We start from the raw sequence: 20432 nt of genomic DNA on the forward strand, positions 1-20432 counted from the left end.
TATAAACTTCTGTTCTGTTATAACTTCGGTTGTAACTTATGTTCTGTTATAACTTCTGTTATAACTTCTGTTATAACTTCTGTTATAACCTCTGTTATAACTTCAGTCATAACTTATGTTATGACTTCTGTAATGATTCTGTATTATTAATGTAACTCCATGTAACGTTTGTTTCTAACGGGGTTTCCCGTCCTCAGACGTTCCGTCCGGCTGCCATGGTGATCGAGCGATCAGCTGACTTTGGGAAGACGTGGAAGGTTTACCGGTACTTTGCCTACGACTGCGAGACCTCGTTCCCGTCGGTCTCCCACGGTCCGATGCAGAAGGTCGACGACGTCATCTGTGACTCGCGTTACTCGGACATCGAGCCGTCCACCGAAGGAGAGGTACGCAAATAATCCTCCGTTAAAACAACGGATCCTTCCTCCGTTAAAATAACGACTTCTCCTCCTCCCATTAAAACAATCAATCCTTCTCCCGTTAAAATAACGGATCCTCCTCCCGTTAAAATAACGGATCCTCCTCCCGTTAAAATAACGGATCCTCCTCCCGTTAAAATAACGGATCCTCTGTTAAAACAACAGATCTTCCTCCCATTAAACAATGGATCATCCCGCCGTTAAAATAACAGATCCTCCTCCCGTTAAAATAACGGATCCTCCTTCCGTTACAATAACGGATTTTCCGTTAAAATACTGGATCCTTGTTAAAACTGGTCTTTGTTTAACCCTCTGAGCCCGAGACACTCGCCCACGAGTAAAAAAGTACCTCTGATTCATAGTTTAATAACTTTTGAACCGTACAAGCGATTTACTCACTTTTGGTTTTGTTTGAATCCTGGCGCTTTCGGCTTTACGGAGGTCTTTTCCGGGTCTTTCTAGCCTCTACAGGGGGTTTTCTATCCAGCCTGGAACTTCAGCCTCTTTGGGCTTTAAATCCATACTGTTATATCCAAGATTGATCCACTTTATGTCCATAATTCATCGCGTTTTGGCTCATTTCTGCCGCTGGCTCGCTCCTCCGTCTCTCTCTCTGTCTGTCCCGTCTATTGTTTCAGGAAGTATATGCCCATATATGGGAGATAAAGGCACCCCTCTTGTATGGAAGGCCAGAGGGGACAAAAATGCCTATATACTCTATGGAAGGCCAAATGATGCACTATTTAGACACATATTTGCTTGTATAACATTGCTGTGGGTGTAATATCAATAAATATGACATTATTATGTTATTATTGGCATAAGTAAATGTCATGAGAGCAAAACGTCTTGACTTTTTTGGAAAAATGCATGTATTTTGTCAACTTTTGTCAAATGATTATTTCTTCACAGTGTGACTCCCAAGACATATGAGAAGTGTTTTAGAGGTTTTACTTATATGTCTGTGATATCAATACATATCTGGAAGATTCATTTATTTATTTATTTATTTATTTATCTTAAAGGCCCTACAACCATTTTTAACATGCAAGTGACCTCACTGCAACCCAAATATTCTAATAACCCAGTTTGTCCTGAAGACATGACGTTCATATCTGGACTGTAGACAACAGCGTTGATGTTTTACAAGTTATTATAAAATAAATCCAGACAGAAATTAAACTGTAAAAATGGCCTCAGGGCCCAGAGTGTTAAGGGATCTGGTCTCGATGAATTATAATCTTTTAATATCTTTTCACCATGAATGAAGAAGTTCATAATAACTTGGTAGGACCCAGGTCTTCAACCTGGTGCAACACAATATCTGAGGACTGGGACTGGGACTCAGATGAACTGGAACTGGGACCCAGATGAACTGGGACTGGGACCCAGATGAACTGGAACTGGGACCCAGATAAACTGGGACTCTGATGAACTAGGATTGGGACTCAGATGTACTGGGACTGGGACTCAGATGATCTGGGACTGGGACTCAGATGAAGTGGGACTAGGACCCAGATCAACTGGGACTGGGACCCAGAACAACTGGGACTGGGACTCAGATTAACTGGGATACCCTTCTCTGACTATGTCAGTTTTAATAAGTTTTTAATAAAATTACAAATAAATGATCTTAGTTTTTTTTTTCTTCCAGGTGATTTTCCGAGTCCTGGACCCGGCATTCAGGATCGATGACCCCTACAGCCCCCGAATCCAGAGTAGGTCTCCCCACCACCTCCCAAAGTCTGAGTTATTATTGACTGTTGATTATTAATTGTTGATTGTTGTTATTGATTATTGATTATTGATTGTTATTACTGTTGATCTTGTGTGCAGACATGTTGAAGATCACGGACCTGCGGGTGAAGTTCACCAAGCTGCACACGCTGGGGGACAACCTGCTGGACTCCCGCATGGAGATCAAGGAGAAGTACTACTACGCCATCTTCGACATGGTGGTCCGAGGAAACTGCTTCTGCTACGGACACGCCTCCGAGTGTGCCCCGGTCCAGGGAGCCGGACAGGCCACCGAGGGCATGGTGAGTCCTGATCCTCCTGACCCATGGCTGTGTGGTCCTGATGGTGGCCCCCGGCAAGACGCAATGGGAGAACTAGCTACCAGCTAGCTAGGAGCTAGCTAGGACTGCACCAGTTGACTTGGAGGCGTGAAAACAAAAGACTTAGACCAGGAAGCCCGTTCAGAGTCCAGGTTGATTTTTGATGATTAACCAATGATTTAATGATGAACTGAGTTTCTGTGTCCAGGTCCACGGTCACTGCATGTGTAACCACAACACCAAAGGTCTGAACTGTGAGCAGTGTCAGGACTTCTACCACGAGTTGCCATGGCGACCAGCCGAGGGACGCAACACCAACGCCTGCAAGAGTTAGTTCATACTGCTGTAAAGTAGTTGTTACTGCTGGAAACTAGTTTCTACTGCTGTAAACTGGTTTCTACTGCTGTAAACTGGTTTATACTGCTGTAAACTAGTTTATACTGCTGGAAATTAGTTTTATACTGCTGGAAACTGGTTTCTACTGCTGGAAACTGGTTTCTACTGCTGGAAACTAGTTTCTACTGCTGGAAACTGGTTTCTTCTGGTTGTAACCACTAAAACCACCAGCCTGTTTAAATCCTGATTTTATTTCTGATCAATGATCAATCATCATGACCTCGATCGGATTAGAGATTAATTTAATTTAAACTGAATCTCCTCTCTTCTTCTCTGGTGTTGTAGAGTGTAACTGTAACCAGCACTCCGACTCGTGTCATTTCGACATGGCCATGTTTGTGGCTTCAGGAAACGTCAGCGGGGGGGTCTGTGACGAGTGTCAGCACAACACGGCCGGACACAACTGTGAACAGTGTCAACCCTTTTTCTACCAAAACCCAGAGAGGGACGTCCGAGACCCCAACATCTGCCAGCGTGAGTCCCTGTCTCTATCCTAACTAACCCTAACACTCAGAGACACCAGACACCCCAACATCTGCCAGCGTGAGTCCCTGTCTCTATCCTAACTAACCCTAACACTCAGAGACACCAGACACCCCAACATCTGCCAGCGTGAGTCCCTGTCTCTATCCTAACTAACCCTAACACTCAGAGACACCAGACACCCCAACATCTGCCAGCGTGAGTCCCTGTCTCTATCCTAACTAACCCTAACACTCAGAGACACCAGACACCCCAACATCTGCCAGCGTGAGTCCCTGTCTCTATCCTAACTAACCCTAACACTCAGAGACACCAGACACTCCAACATCTGCCAGCGTGAGTCCCTGTCTCTATCCTAACTAACCCTAACACTCAGAGACACCGGACACCCCAACATCTGCCAGCGTGAGTCCCTGTCTCTATCCTAACTAACCCTAACACTCAGAGACACCGGACACCCCAACATCTGCCAGCGTGAGTCCCTGTCTCTATCCTAACTAACCCTAACACTCAGAGACACCGGACACCCCAACATCTGCCAGCGTGAATCCCTGTCTCTATCCTAACTAACCCTAACACTCAGAGACACCAGACACCCCAACATCTGCCAGCGTGAGTCCCTGTCTCTATCCTAACTAACCCTAACACTCAGAGACACCAGACACCCCAACATCTGCCAGCGTGAGTCCCTGTCTCTATCCTAACTAACCCTAACACTCAGAGACACCAGACACCCCAACATCTGCCAGCGTGAGTCCCTGTCTCTATCCTAACTTAACCCTAACACTCAGAGACACCAGACACCCCAACATTTACCCCAGACCTTTATTTTGTTGACCTTCCTGTCCTGTAGACCTTTAATTTGATGACCTACCTGTCGTGTAGACGTTTATTTTGTTGAATTTCCTGTGTGCAGCCTGTAACTGCGACCCCCTCGGCTCTCTGAATGGGGGGGTCTGCGACGGCCTGACGGACGTTCGGCTCGGTCTAATCGCTGGTCAGTGTCGCTGTAAAAGCAACGTGGAAGGAGAGCGCTGCGAGCGCTGCAGACCGGCACACTACGGGCTGGGGGACACGCCTGAAGGCTGTACAGGTACACAACTACACACAAACAGAGTGTGTATATTGTAGCTGTTTGTGTGTAAATTAGCTGTGTGGGTTATTAATGTGTGTATTGTAGCTGTGTGTGTGTGTGTGTGTGTGTGTGTTATCAATGTGTGTATATTAGCTGTGTGTGTTATTAATGTGTGTATATTAGCTGTGTGGGTTATTAATGTGTGTATTGTAGCTGTGTTTGTGTGTGTTATTAATGTGTGTGTATATTAGCTGTGTGTGTTATTAATGTGTGTATATTAGCTGTGTGGGTTATTAATGTGTGTATATTAGCTGTGTGGGTTATTAATGTGTGTATTGTAGCTGTGTGTGTGTGTTATTAATGTGTGTATATTAGCTGTGTCTGTGTGTTATTAATGTGTGTAATGTAGCTGTGTGTGTTATCAATGTGTGTATTGTAGCTGTGTGTGTGTTATTAATGTGTGTATATTAGCTGTGTGTTTGTGTGTTATTAATGTGTGTAATGTAGCTGTGTGTGTTATCAATGTGTGTATTGTAGCTGTGTGTGTATATTAGCTGTGTGTGTGTTATTAATGTGGATATATTAGCTGTGTGTGTTATAAATGTGTGTATATTAGCTGTGTGTGTGTATATTAGCTGTGTGTGTGTGTTATTATGTGTATTTTGTGTGTTTTCAGCCTGTAGCTGCAGCCCCGTGGGAACTCTTCCTGGAGGAAATCCCTGCGACAGTGAAACAGGAAGTTGCTTCTGTAAACGTCTGGTGACGGGACAAAACTGTGACCAGTGTGAGGTGAGAAGAGTTATTACATATTTATAAGCGTTGTCTATAACTAGATCAGTGTAACTGAGACTGTGTGTGTGTGTGTGTGTGTGTGTGTGTGTGTGTGTGTGTGTGTGTGTGTGTGTAGGCTGAACACTGGGGTCTCAGTAACGATATGGACGGCTGCAGACCATGTGACTGTGACCTTGGAGGAGCTGTCAACAACCAGTGAGTTCACGTCTAGGTCTGGAGATCAGACACTGTTCTCTCTCTCTCTGATTGGACAATGTGTGCGTGTTCCTGCAGGTGTGATCAGGTGAGCGGTCAGTGCGTCTGCAGAGATCACATGTTCGGTCGACGCTGTGATCAGGTCCAGTCTGGATTCTACTTCATCGCTCTGGATCACTACACCTATGAGGCCGAGGACGCCAAGTTTGGACCTGTGAGTCATTGTTTTAACCTCTGACCTTTCAATCCTTCCACTTTCTGTGGAAGATGTGCAAAACATGTGAAAGGTTGTGAATGATAACACCAGAATTATGGGATGTAAAAAGTCAACATTAGGAGTGTCATTAGTCAAAATATGACTTTTCATTTTAAGAGTTTGATATTATTGGAAAGACTCAGCTGGTTTGACACTGTTTGTTCCTTCAAAACTGTTGTTTCAGTATTGGAGGCCATACATTTCATGTGGTGTCCCACAGGGTTCAATATTTGCCCCACTTTTATTTCCTTAGCTGAATTATTCACCATCATGTTAAATTTACAATGACGACACTTATATACAGTAAATCTAGCAACGTTACACAAACACAGGGACACACACTATGCTGGTTACACACACATGGACACCCACTATGCTGGTTACACAGACATGGACACACACAATGCTGGTTACACACACAGGGACACACACTATGCTGGTTACACACACATGGACACACACTATGCTTGTTACACACACAGGGACACACACTATGCTGGTTACACACACAGGGACACACACTATGCTTGTTACACACACAAGGACACACACTATGCTTGTTACACACACAGGGACACTGGTCTTCATGTCTCCATGTGTCCTGCAGGGAGTGACGGTGGTGCCACGACCCCACCCTCTGGACCGCAGTCCCACCTGGACAGGTATCGGCCTGGTCAATGTCCCAGAGGGGGCCTTCCTGGAGTTCTCCGTGGACAACATCCCCCACTCCATGGAGTATGACATCATCATCCGCTACGAACCTCAGGTAGGAGAAACCTCCGCCCACCAGCTCAACGCAAACCAATGTTGTGACACTGGCTTCACTCGCCAATGGATGGATAGAAACCATCAGAAACCTTTTGCTATCATAACCAATAGGTCTTCATATCAACCAATAGGAAGAACCAACTGGTCTTCATATCGACCAATAGGAAGAACCAATAGGTCTTCATATCAACCAATAGGAAGAACCAGCTGGTCTTCATATCGACCAATAGGAAGAACCAACTGGTCTTCATATCGACCAATAGGAAGAACCAATAAGTCTTAATATCGACCAATAGGAAGAACCAATAGGTCTTCATATCGACCAATAGGAAGAACCAACTGGTCTTCATATCGACCAATAGGAAGAACCAATAGGTCTTAATATCGACCAATAGGAAGAACCAGTAGGGAAGTCAAGGCAGCTTTATTTGTAGAAAAACATTAGCAGCGGATCTACAGGTTTCTGGGAGTTTATTCCAGATATGAGGAGCATAGAAACTGAAAGCTGCTTCACCCTGTTTAGTTCTGACTCTGGGGACAGAAAGTAGACCTGTCCCAGATAACCTGAGAGGTCTGGGGGGGTCATAGTAATAATAATAATAATACATTTTATTTAACAGCGCCTTTCTAACACTCAAGGACGCTTTACAGACAATAAAAGACAGATACAGGGAACAGAAAAGTGTAAGTAGTAATAACAAAACAAATAAAACAAAAAACAAAACAAACAAAAACAAAACAAAACAGGAACAGGAACAGTGTATTTACAGATAAGCGAGCTGGAACAGATGGGTTTTAGTCTGGTTTTGAACAGGGGAGAGAGTTGATGTTGCGGAGGTCAGGTGGGAGTGAGCTCCAGAGCTGGGGAGCAGAGCGGCTGAAGGCTCTGGTCCCCATGGTGATGAGTCGAGCATGGGGGACAGTGAGGTGGATGGAGGAGGAAGATCTGAGGGAGCGGGAGGGGACGGCAATGTGTAGGAGTTCTGATAGATATGGAGGAGCAAGGTTATGGATGGCTTTGAAAGTATGGAGAAGGATTTTAAATTGTATTCTGAATTGAACCGGGAGCCAATGGAGCTGCTGAAGAACCGGGGTTATATGATGAAATGAGGGGGTTCTGGTGATGACACCAGCTGCTGAAGAACCGGGGTTATATGATGAAATGAGGGGGTTCTGGTGATGACACCAGCTGCTGAGTTCTGAAGAAGTTGAAGTTTATGGAGGGATTTTTGAGGAAGGCCAAAAAGGAGAGAGTTCCAGTAGTCAAGGCGGGAGGTGACGAGGCTGTGGATAAGGATGGAGGCAGTGTGAGGGGTAAGGGACGGACGGAGGCGGTTAATGTTGCGTAGGTGGAAGTATGCAGACCGGCAGATATTATTTATGTGTGACTGAAAGGAGAGGGAGGAGTCGAGGATGACGCCCAGACTCTTGACCTGAGGGGAAGGGGAAACCAAGGAGTTGTCGATTGGTAGAGTGAAACTATTGATTTTGGATAGGGTGGATTTGGTGGCTACGAGGAGGAGTTCGGTTTTATCACTGTTTAGTTTAAGGAAGTTTGAGGTGAACCAGTCTTTTATTTCAAGTAAGCAGTTAGTAAGGGACAAGGGGGGAGCGAGGAGGTGGGTTTGCTGGATAAGTAGAGCTGGGTGTCGTCTGCGTAACAGTGCAAATGAATGTTGAATTTGCGGAAGATATTGCCAAGGGGAAGTAGGGAGGTGATGAAAAGAAGGGGGCCAAGAACTGAGCCTTGAGGGACGCCAGTAGTAACGGGGGGCGTGGGATGTGAAAGATTTGAGTTGAATAAACTGAGTGCGGTCGGAGAGATATGAGCGGAACCAGTCAAGAGGGGTGTGAGAGATGCCGAGAGAAGAAAGTCTATTGAGGAGAATGGAATGAGAAACGGTATCAAAGGCCGCACTGAGATCGAGGAGGATGAGGATGGAGATGAGTCCGGAATCAGCAGCTGTGAGGAGATCATTGGTGATTTTTATAAGGGCAGTTTCAGTACTATGGGAGGGGCGAAAACCAGACTGGAAAGGTTCATAAAGACAGTTAAGGGTAAGAAAAGCATGGAGATGAACAGACACTATTTTTTCAAGAATTTTAGAAATAAAGGGAAGATTTGAGATAGGACGAAGATTATTATAGTTGGTTGGGTCTGAGCCAGGTTTTTTCAGAATCGGAGAGACAGATGCTGTTTTGAAAAGTGAGGGGACAATACCAGAGGAGAGAGAGGAATGAATAATGGTAGTTATGAAGGAGAGGAGGGAAGTGAGACAGGTTTTGACCAGAGCTGTTGGGAGGGGGTCAAGAGAACAGGTTGAGGACTTGGATTTACGAATGAGATCAGAAATTTCGGAGGGGGTGGGCAGTAGAAAGCAGCAAAATTACTGGCTACTGGGGAGGGGCAAAGGGGGAGGTGAAGGCAAGGGGGTAAAATGTAATTGCTGGTGAATGGAGTTGATTTTTTCATTAAAAAAGACAACCAGTGAATTACAAGTTTCAACTGAGTACATGTGAGAAGGCAGAGAATCAGGGGGATTAAAGGTCTTATGGATTATTGAAAAGAGAGACCTGGAGTTTCCTTTGTTGGAGCAGATGAGGTCAGAATAGTAGTTTGATTTAGTTACGGCTATTGAGTTTGAGTAATGAAGAAGATGAGATTTATACATTTCTTTGTGAATGGAGAGACCAGTTTTTTTATAGAGGCGTTCAAGTTGGCGACCCTTGGCTTTCATGAGGCGGAGCTCAGGTGAAAACCAAGGGGCAGAGCGGGAAAAGGACACAGATCGGGTTTTGAGAGGGGCAAGGAAGTTGAGAATATTGCAAAGTCCAGAATTATAATGGGTGACAAGGTGGTCTGGAGAGGAAAAATCAGGAATAGGCAAATTGTCAATGTGGGAGGATAGGATGTCTGTATTTATGTTTTTGATATTACGAAGAGAGATCTGGCGGACTGGCTTGATTACAGAGAGAGACAGAGAGATATTGAAGGACAAAAGAAAATGATCCGAAATGTGAACATCATCAGCAGAACAGCTGGAGGGGATTAAACCAGAGCAGCAGATTAAATCCAGTGAATGTCCTTTTATGTGTGTGGGGAAATCAACATACTGATGGAATCCAGAACTGTCAAGACAGGAGGTAAAGTCTTTGGTGAGTGGGAGATTTATATTGTCAATGTGAATATTAAAATCACCAAGGAGAATGACATTAGGAGAGAGAGTAGAGAGGTGGGTAAGTAGTATGGAGAATTCGTTTAAAAAGTCGCTGTGTGGTTTGGGGGGGCGGTAGACTGTGGCAATAACTGTGGGAGTAGGACCAGGCAATTTAAAAACAAAGCATTCCACAGAGCGGAAAACTGGAGTGGAAACTGGCAACATCTTCCACTTCTCGCGATAGAGCAGCGCGAGACCTCCCCCGCGGCCAGAGCCACGAGGATGAGAATGATAAACAAACCCAGGTGGAGTAGAGGCGTTGAGCTGAGAGAAGTCACTGGGTTGTTGCCAGGTCTCCGTGAGACAGAGGAAGTCCAGCTTACGGTCAGTGAGGAGATCCTGGATGAGCTGACCCTTGTTTGTGAGAGAGCGGACATTCAGGAGACCAAAGTTGACAGCAGAGGTGTTGAAGCCGGGGGCGGGGCTTGCTACCCTAGCCAGGTTAGCAAGCAAACCGCGGTCAGCGGCCCGGGAGGAGCATCGGCGGGAACGGCGAGAGGTGGACCAGAGGGCTGTTATTGGATTGGAGTCATCAAGGTGGAAATTCCGGCGAGATCCGCGGTGGATGTATCTCCGGCGGGGAAGGAGCGCGATCTCAGGGTGTAGCTGAAGATCTAGCGGGGGAGGCACAGACAGAAGTGTAGTAGCAGACCTGTCCCAGATGACCTGAGAGGTCTGGGTGGTTCATAGTGTAGTAGCAGACCTGTCCCAGATGACCTGAGAGGTCTGGATGGTCATAGTGTAGTAGCAGACCTGTCCCAGATGACCTGAGAGGTCTGGGGGGGTCATAGTGTAGTAGTAGACCTGTCCCAGATGACCTGAGAGGTCTGGGGGGGTCATAGTGTAGTAGCAGACCTGTCCCAGATGACCTGAGAGGTCTGGGTGGTCATAGTGTAGTAGCAGACCTGTCCCAGATGACCTGAGAGGTCTGGGGGGGTCATAGTGTAGTAGTAGACCTGTCCCAGATGACCTGAGAGGTCTGGGGGGGTCATAGTGTAGTAGCAGATCAGAAATGTATTTTGGACCTAAACCGTTAAGGGATTTATAAACTAGCAAGAGTACTTTGAAATCAATTCTTTGAGACACAGGAAGCCAGTGTAAAGACTTCAGAACTGGAGTGATGTGATCCAGTCTCTTGGTCTTAGTGAGGACTGGAATGATGTGATCCAGTCTCTTGGTCTTAGTGAGGACTCGAGCAGCAGCATTCTGAATCAGCTGCAGCTGTCTGATTGATTTTTTAGGGAGACCTGTAAAGACCCCGTTACAGTAGTCCAGTCTACTGAAGATGAAAGCATGGACCAGTTTTTCCAAGTCCTGTTGACACATAAGTCCTTTAACCCTTGATATATTCTTTAGGTGACAGTAGGCTGACTTTGTAATTGTCTTAATGTGGCTGTTAAAGTCCAGGTCTGAGTCCATGACTACACCAAGATTTCTGGCTTTGTCTGTTGTTTTTAACATTGTTGTTTGAAGCTGAGCGCAGACTTTTAATCGTTCCTCTCTTGCTCCAAAAACAACTCAGTTTTTCCTTCATTAATTCCAGAAAGTTCTGGCACATCCAGCCGTTAATTTGTTCAATGCACTTAGTTAGATTTTGTATTGGACTATAGTCCCCTGGCGATAAGGTTATGTAAATTTGTGTGTCGTCCGCATAACTATGGTAACTTATTTTGTTGTTTTCCATAGGTCTTAATATCGAACAATAGGAAGAACCAATAGGTCTTAATATCGACCAATAGGAAGAACCAATAGGTCTTAATATCGACCAATAGGAAGAACCGATAGGTCTTCACATCGACCAATAGGAAGAAGCAACAGGTCTTCATATCGACCAATAGGAAGAACCAATAGGTCTTCATACCGACCAATAGGAAGAACCAACAGGTCTTCATATCGACCAATAGGAAGAACCAACAGGTCTTCATATCAACCAATAGGAAAAACCAACAGGTCTTTATATTGACCAATAAGAAGAACCAACAGGTTTTAATATCGACCAATAGGAAGAACCAATAGGTCTTCATATCGACCAATAGGAAGAACCAACAGGTCTTCAAATCAACCAATGGGAAGAACCAACAGGTCTTCAAATCGACCAATGGGAAGAACCAACAGGTCTTCAAATCGACCAATAGGAGCCAGTTTACAGACTCTAGAGCAGGGGTGGGCAAACCTTTTGACTCCCGGGCCCCACTGAGTTCTCAAATTGGACAGGTGAGCCAGGCCTGCCTCCCACTAAACCATCTGCTCCTTGAGGCGCAGATGGATTGAATGTTTATGTTCAATGAATGTCCAATGAAACCATGACAGCTGTGATGTCGTCCTGCAGCTGCCCGACCAATGGGAGGAGGTTCTGATGACCGTGATGAGACCTGGACCAATCAGAGCAGACAGTCGCTGTGTCAACACGGTTCCCGACGACGACCACCAGATGATCTCGCTTCATCCCGGCTCACGGTAACGTTCGGCCACCAACGACCCACGAGGCATCGAGTCATCTTCAACAGGAAGTGACTAGTCTTCCTTTTTCCTGTTTCCTGTCCCCCCAGGTACGTGGCTCTTCCCAGACCGGTTTGTTTTGAATCTGGTCTGAACTACACGATCCGCCTCAGCCTGCCGCTGTACTCGGCCGTCAGCGACGTCCAGTCTCCGTACACGCTCATTGACTCGGTGAGGACACTTTGTTCACATCATCTGTCCGTCTGCAAGTTATATGTCTCCATGTGTCTCTAAACCCGAAGACAGGAGGAAACACCCGAGCAGGGGGAATGACAGGGGGAAACACCAAAGCAGGGGGAATGAGAGGGGGAAACACCAGAGCAGGGGGAATGACAGGGGAAACACCAGAGCAGGGGGAAGGAGAGGGAGAAACACCAGAGCAGGGGGAATGACAGGGGAAACACCAGAGCAGGGGGAATGACAGGGGAAACACCAAAGCAGGGGGAATGAGAGGGGGAAACACCAGAGCAGGGGGATGACAGGGGAAACACCAGAGCAGGGGGAATGAGAGGGGGAAACACCAGAGCAGGGGGAATGACAGGGAGAAACACCAGAGCAGGGGGAATGAGAGGGGGAACATCAAAGCAGGGGGGAATGAGAGGGGTGAACATCAAAGCAGGGGGAATGAGACGGGAAATACCAGAGTAGGGCGAATGAGAGGGGGAAACGCTAGAGCAGGGGGAATGAGATGGGGAGACGCCAGAGTAGGAGGAATGAGAGGGGGAAACATTAGAGCAGGGGGAATGAGAGTAACTGTTTTTTACCACCAGATCGTGTTGATGCCCCACTGTAAGAACCTGGAGATCTTCTCGGGGGGGTCAGCAGAAGGCGAGTCCAGCGGGTGGGAGACCTTTCAGCGTTACCGTTGCCTTGACAACAGCCAGAGCGTCGTCAAGTCTCCGATGACGGAGATCTGCAGGAGCTTCATCTTCAGCATCTCCGCCCTGCTGCACCAGGGGGCCAAAGGTAGCCCCCCCTAATATGGTGTAATGGAACAGTCTACCCCAATCGGGTCTAATGTTACAGTCCCCCCTAATCCGGTGTAATGGGGCAGTCTACCCCAATCTGGTTTTATGGTACAGCCCCTCCTAATCTGTTGTAATGGTACAGTCCACCCTAGTCTGATCTAATAGCACAGTTCCCCCTAATCTGGTGTAATGGTACAGTCCAACCTAAAGGTACAGTCCCCCCTAATGGTACAGTCCACCCTAATGGGACAGTCCCCCCTAATCTGATCTAATGGTACATTACACCTTAATCTGATCTAATGGTACAGTCCACGTTAAATCTGATGACATTCCCAGAATGCCAGTGTGATCTCACCCTTTGTGTTTGGACTCTGTTTCCCAGAATGCCAGTGTGACCCCCAGGGCTCCCTGAGCACGGTGTGTGACCCCAGCGGGGGTCAGTGCCGGTGTCGGCCCAACGTGGTCGGCAGGAACTGTGACCGCTGTTCTCCGGACACCTTCCAGTTCGGCCCCAACGGATGCAGAGGTCAGCACCCCGTTACTTCATATTAGAACATATATATAGAGATATATACACTACAGTTCAAAAGTTTGGGGTCACCCAAACAATTTTGTGTTTCCCTGAAAAGTCCCACTTCTTCACCACCATACGTTGTGACATGAATAGAAAATAGAGTCAAGACATTGACAAGGTTAGAAATAATGATTTGGATTTGAAATAAGATTTTTTTTACATCAAACTTTGCTTTGGTCAAAGAATCCTCCATCTGCAGCAGTTCCAGCGTTGCAGACCTTTGGTCTTCTAGCTGTTAATTTGTTGAGGTAATCTGGAGAAATGCCCCCCCCACGCTTCCAGAAGCAGCTCCACCAGTGTGATTGGTTGGATGGGCACTTCCTGGTACCATACGGTCAAGCTGCTCCCACAACAGCTCCATGGGGTTCAGGTCTGGGGACTGCCTGGCCCCTCTATTACCGATAGAAGACCAGCTGCCTGCTTCTGCTCTAAATAGTTCTTGCACCATGTGGAGGTGTGTTCAGGGTCATGGTCCTGTTGTAGGATGAAACTGGCTCCAATCAAGCGCTGTCCACTGGGTATGGCATGGCGTTGCTTGATGGAGTGCTAGCCTTCCTTATTCAGAATCCCTTTTACCCTGAACACATCTCCACCTTACCAGCACCAAAGCACCCCCAGACCATCATGTTACCTCCACCATGCTGAACAGATGGCGTCAGCCATTCTTCCAGCATCTTCTACTTTGTTCTGCGTCTCACAAACGTTCTTCTTTGGGATCCAAACACCTCAAACTTGGATTCATCCGTCCACAACACTTTTTTCCAGTCTTCCTCTGTCCAATGTCTGTGTTCTTTTGCCCATCTTCATCTTTTTCTTTTATTGGCCAGTCTCAGATATGGCTTTTTCTTTGCCACTCTGCCCTGAAGCCCAGAATCCCGCAGCCGCCTCTTCACTGTAGATGTTGACACTGGTGTTTGCGGGTACTATTTAATGAAGATGCCAGTTGGGGACCTGTGAGGCGTCAGTTTCTCAAACTAGAGACTCTAATGTCCTTATCTTCTTGCCTCCCACTTCTTTTTCTACTCTGGTTAGAGCCTGTTGGTGCTGTCCTGAATGCAACGATCTATAATTTTAATCATATGTACATTCTAACAGTTAAAGACAGAATCCCAAAGAAAATTCCAGAAAATCACATCATATAAATTTATAAAAATTGATAGCCATCTGATGAGGAAAAACAAGTATATGACCCCCTACCAAACAGCAAGTATTCTGGCTCCTACAAGCCAGTTAGTCTTTCTTTAAGACACAGCACCAATCCCAACCAATTATCTACATCAAATACACCTGCCTCACCTCGTTACCTGTATAAAAGACACCTGTCAACACCCAACCACCAGCATCCAACATCACCACCATGGGCAAGACCAAAGAGCTTTCTACGGACATCAGGGACAAGATTGTAGATCTGCACAAGGCTGGGACGGGCTACAGAGAATCGGAAAGCAACTTGGAGAGAAAAGATCAACTGTCGTGCAGTTATCAGGAATGGAAGAAGCACCACACCACCGCCAACCTCCCTCGTCTGGGCCTCCACACAAGATCTCGCCTCGTGGGGTGTCCCTGATCATGCGAACGGTGAGGAATCATCCCAAACCACAAGGGGGGAACTGATGATCAACTGAAGGCAGCTGGGACCACAGCTACAAAAGAAACGGTTGGTAACACACTACGCCGTCATGGATTGAAATCCTGCAGCGCACGCAAGGTCCCCCTGCTCAAGAAGAAACATGTAAGTCCCCGCATGAAGTTCACCTTCACCACCTGGACGACTCAGGAGGCCTGGAGGAAGGTGATGTGGTCAGATGAGACCAAAATAAACTTTTGGCCTCAACTCAACTCGTCGTGTTTGAGGGCAAAGAACCCAAGTACAACCCAAGAACACACCATCCCCACCGTCAAGCATGGTGGTGGCAACATCATGCTTTGGGGGTGCTTTTCAGCCAGGGGACGGACAACTCCATCGTATTGAGGGGAGGATGGACGGGGCTGTATCGTGGAATTCTGGACCAACATCTCCTTCCCTCAGTGAGAGGGCTGAAGATGGGTCGAGGATGGGGGTTTCAGCACGACAACGACCCTAAGCACACCGCCAAAGCAACAAAAGATGGCTGAAGAAGAAGCACATCAAGGTTCTGGAGTGGCCTAGCCAGTCTCCAGACCTGATCCAATTGAAAATCTTTGGAGGGAGCTTAAAATTCGAGTTGCCAGGCGACAACCTGGAACTGAATGATTTGGAGGCTGTCTGCAGGGAGGAGTGGGCCAACATCCCGGCCAAATGTGCACAAACTTGTCACCAACTATAAAAACCGTTTGACATCTGTGCTGGCCAATAATGGCTTTTCTACAAAATATTAACATGCTGTTTGTCCAGGGGGTCAAATACTTGTTTTTCCTTATCAGATGGTTATCAATTTTAATTAATTTATATGATGTGATTTTCTGGAATTTTCTTTGGGATTCTGTCTTTAACTGTTAGAATGTACATATGATTAAAATTATAGATCGTTGCATTCTTTGTAATTGGGCAAACCTGCAAAATCAGCAAGGGGTCAAATACTTATTTCCCCCACTATATATATAGATATATATATATATCTATATATATAGAGAGATATATATACTGTATATATGTGACAGTGTTTCTGTGTGTGTCTATGTGTACATGTCAAAGTCAAAGTCTGCTTTATTGTCAATTTCTTCACATGTCAAAACATACAAAGAAATCGAAATTGCGTTTCCCTCCATCCCACGGTGACAACAAGACATTTTAACCAATTTGGTCCACAGACAAACATAACATTCAAGTAAACAATATAAAAAGTAAAAATAAGAAGATATTTACAATGAGGAAAATAAGAGCAGCAATGTGTACATGTGACAGTGTTTCTGTGTGTGCAGCCTGTGCGTGCGACCCTCAGGGCTCTCAGAGTTCGTTGTGCGATCAGCTGACTGGTCAGTGTGTGTGTGTGTCCGGGGCGTACGGGCGGCAGTGTGAGCGCTGTCTGCCGGGTCACTGGGGCTTCCCCACCTGCCGCCCCTGCTCCTGCAACGGGCACGCCAGCGACTGCCAGGCCGACACGGGGCGCTGCCTCGACTGCAGGGACCACACCACCGGGCACACCTGTGACAGGTGAGACACACTATAACACACACTGACAGGTGAGACACACTATAACACACACTGACAGGTGAGACACAATATAACACACACTGACAGGTGAGACACACTATAACACACACTGACAGGTGAGACACAATATAACACACACTGACAGGTGAGACACAATATAACACACACTGATAGGTGAGACACAATATAACACACACTGACAGGTGAGACACACTATAACACACACTGACAGGTGAGACACAATATAACACACACTGATAGGTGAGACACAATATAACACACACTGACAGGTGAGACACAATATAACACACACTGACAGGTGAGACACAATATAACACACACTGACAGGTGAGACACACTATAACACACACTGATAGGTGAGACACAATATAACACACACTGATAGGTGAGACACAATATAACACACACTGACAGGTGAGACACACTATAACACACACTGACAGGTGAGACACACTATAACACACACTGATAGGTGAGACACAATATAACACACACTGACAGGTGAGACACAATATAACACACACTAACAGGTGAGACACACTATAACACACACTGACAGGTGAGACACAATATAACACACACTGACAGGTGAGACACTATAACACACACTGACAGGTGAGACACAATATAACACACACTGACAGGTGAGACACAATATAACACACTGACAGGTGAGACACATTATAACACACTAACAGGTGAGACACACTATAACACACTGACAGGTGAGACACAATATAACACACACTGACAGGTGAGACACAATATAACACACACTGACAGGTGAGACACAATATAACACACACTGACAGGTGAGACACAATATAACACACACTGACAGGTGAGACACACTATAACACACTGACAGGTGAGACACACTATAACACACACTGACAGGTGAGACACACTATAACACACACTGACAGGTGAGACACAATATAACACACTGACAGGTGAGACACACTATAACACACACTGACAGGTGAGACACACTATAACACACACTGACAGGTGAGACACACTATAACACACACTGACAGGTGAGACACAATATAACACACACTGACAGGTGAGACACACTATAACACACTGACAGGTGAGACACAATATAACACACTGACAGGTGAGACACACTATAACACACTGACAGGTGAGACACAATATAACACACACTGACAGGTGAGACACAATATAACACACTGACAGGTGAGACACACTATAACCACACTGACAGGTGAGACACAATATAACACACCACTGATAGGTGAGACACAATATAACACACACTGACAGGTGAGACACACTATAACACACACTGACAGGTGAGACACAATATAACACACTGACAGGTGAGACACACTATAACACACACTGACAGGTGAGACACAATATAACACACACTGACAGGTGAGACACAATATAACACACACTGACAGGTGAGACACAATATAACACACTGACAGGTGAGACACACTATAACACACACTGACAGGTGAGACAATATAGCACACACTGACAGGTGAGACACAATATAACACACTGACAGGTGAACACAATATAACACACTGACAGGTGAGACACACTATACACACACTGACAGGTGTGAACACAATATAACACACTGACAGGTGAGACACACTATAACACACACTGACAGGAGACACAATATACACACACTGACAGGTGAGACACACTATACCACTGACAGGTGAGACACATATCAGGTGAGATATACCTCAGTCCCCCCCCCCCCCCCCCCCCCCCATCAGACCTTTGAACCAATCGTGCGTCCTCATTACTTCCTGCATCTCCCCTCGGTCCAGGTGTCTGGGTGGTTACTATGGTAACCCGGTTTGGGTCAGGTGACCACTGCCGGCCCTGCATGTGTCCCCGACGCCCCCGACAGCTCGCGGCAGTTTGCAGGAAGCTGTTCCCGTAGCGACGACTCCCAGCAGGCCGTCTGTGTCTGCACCCGGATTCAGGGGTCAGAAAAACTTTATTAACATTAACAGTACTTTATTTATCTTAACAGAGATTAAAACAGGTGAAGTTCAAAAAATTAAAATTAATAATTTAACAATTTAAAAATAATAATTTTTATATAATTTTTATTTGATTTAATTTACTGTAACTCTTCTTCTTCTCCTTCTTCTTCTCCTACTTCTTCTTCCTCGTCTTCTTCTTCTTCTCCTTCTTCTTCCTCTTCTTCCTCTTCTTCCTCGTCTTCTTCTTCTTCTTCTTCCTCTTCTTCTTCTTCTTCTTCTTCCTCTTCTTCCTCTTCTTCTTCTTCTTCTTCTTCTTCTTCTTCTTCTTCTTCTTCTTCTTCTCCTCCTCCTCTGCAGGTGCTCGCTGTGACGAGTGCTCCCCTGGTTACTATGGAAACCCTGGCGAGGTGGGGGGGCAGTGCCAGCCCTGTCAGTGCAACAACAACATCGACGTGCTGGACCCCGGGGCCTGCGACCCCCGCACCGGCGAGTGTCTGCGCTGCCTGCACCACAGCGAGGGCCCCGCCTGCCAGACCTGCAGGCCCGGTTACTACGGCAACGCCCTGCTGCAGGACTGCAGCAGTGAGTACGCACATCTGGATGGGTGGGATGTAACATCTGGATGGGTGGGATGTAACATCTGGAGGGATGGGTCTCTAACATCTGGATGGGTGGGATGTAACATCTGGAAGGGTGGGATGTAACATCTGGAAGGGTGGTTCTTTAACATCTGGAAGGGTGGTTCTTTAACATCTGGATGGGTGGTTCTTTAACATTTGGAAGGGTGGTTCTTTAACATTTGGAAGGGTGGTTCTTTAACATCTGGATGGGTGGGATGTAACATCTGGATGGGTGGTTCTTTAACATTTGGAAGGGTGGTTCTTTAACATTTGGAAGGGTGGTTCTTTAACATCTGGATGGATGGGATGTAACATCTGGATGGGTGGTTCTTTAACATTTGGATGGGTGGGATGTAACATCTGGATGGGTGGTTCTTTAACATTTGGAAGGGTGGTTCTTTAACATCTGGAAGGGTGGTTCTTTAACATCTGGAAGGGTGGTTCTTTAACATCTGGAAGGGTGGTTCTTTAACATCTGGATGGATGGGATGTAACATCTGGATTGTGGGATGTAACATCTGCAGGGATGGGTCTCTAACATCTGGATGGATGGAATGTAACATCTGGATTGTGGGATGTAACATCTGGAGGGATGGGTCTCTAACATCTGGATGGATGGGATGTAACATCTGGATTGTGGGATGTAACATCTGGAGGGATGGGTCTCTAACATCTGGATGGATGGGATGTAACATCTGGATTGTAGGATGTAACATCTGGAGGGATGGGTCTCTAACATCTGTATGGGTGGGATGTAACATCTGGATGGGTGGTTCTTTAACATCTGGATGGGTGGTTCTTTAACATCTGGATGGATGGGATGTAACATCTGGATTGTGGGATGTAACGTCTGGAGGGATGGGTCTCTAACATCTGGATGAATGGTTCTGTAACATCTGGATGGTTTTGTGTAGGGTGATGGGTTATTGAAGGGTTTGGGCTCTGTTCTCTAACATCTGGATGATGGTTTTGG

The 20432-nt window shown here is 46.2% G+C and overlaps 1 protein-coding gene across 1 annotated transcript in view; it reads left to right on the top strand.

Moving 5' to 3' along the window:
- Window positions 1-19421, top strand: part of LOC116677570 (laminin subunit beta-1-like) — a gene marked incomplete at its 3' end in the record, with an annotated part of 29054 nt that extends 9633 nt beyond the window's left edge. Inside the window, 20 exon segments of the mRNA XM_032507964.1 lie at window positions 198-386; window positions 2074-2137; window positions 2256-2458; window positions 2685-2805; window positions 3158-3346; window positions 4272-4448; window positions 5107-5219; window positions 5338-5417; window positions 5496-5631; window positions 6281-6439; window positions 11989-12116; window positions 12209-12329; window positions 12929-13124; window positions 13509-13652; window positions 16602-16833; window positions 18678-18707; window positions 18709-18742; window positions 18744-18826; window positions 18828-18838; window positions 19197-19421. Coding sequence (XP_032363855.1) covers window positions 198-386; window positions 2074-2137; window positions 2256-2458; window positions 2685-2805; window positions 3158-3346; window positions 4272-4448; window positions 5107-5219; window positions 5338-5417; window positions 5496-5631; window positions 6281-6439; window positions 11989-12116; window positions 12209-12329; window positions 12929-13124; window positions 13509-13652; window positions 16602-16833; window positions 18678-18707; window positions 18709-18742; window positions 18744-18826; window positions 18828-18838; window positions 19197-19421 — 2635 coding nt within the window.
- Between the last annotated feature and the right edge of the window lie 1011 nt (window positions 19422-20432).

The sequence above is a fragment of the Etheostoma spectabile genome, unplaced genomic scaffold, assembly GCF_008692095.1.
Source record: "Etheostoma spectabile isolate EspeVRDwgs_2016 unplaced genomic scaffold, UIUC_Espe_1.0 scaffold00005315, whole genome shotgun sequence".
In the NCBI taxonomy this organism is placed as follows: domain Eukaryota; kingdom Metazoa; phylum Chordata; class Actinopteri; order Perciformes; family Percidae; genus Etheostoma; species Etheostoma spectabile.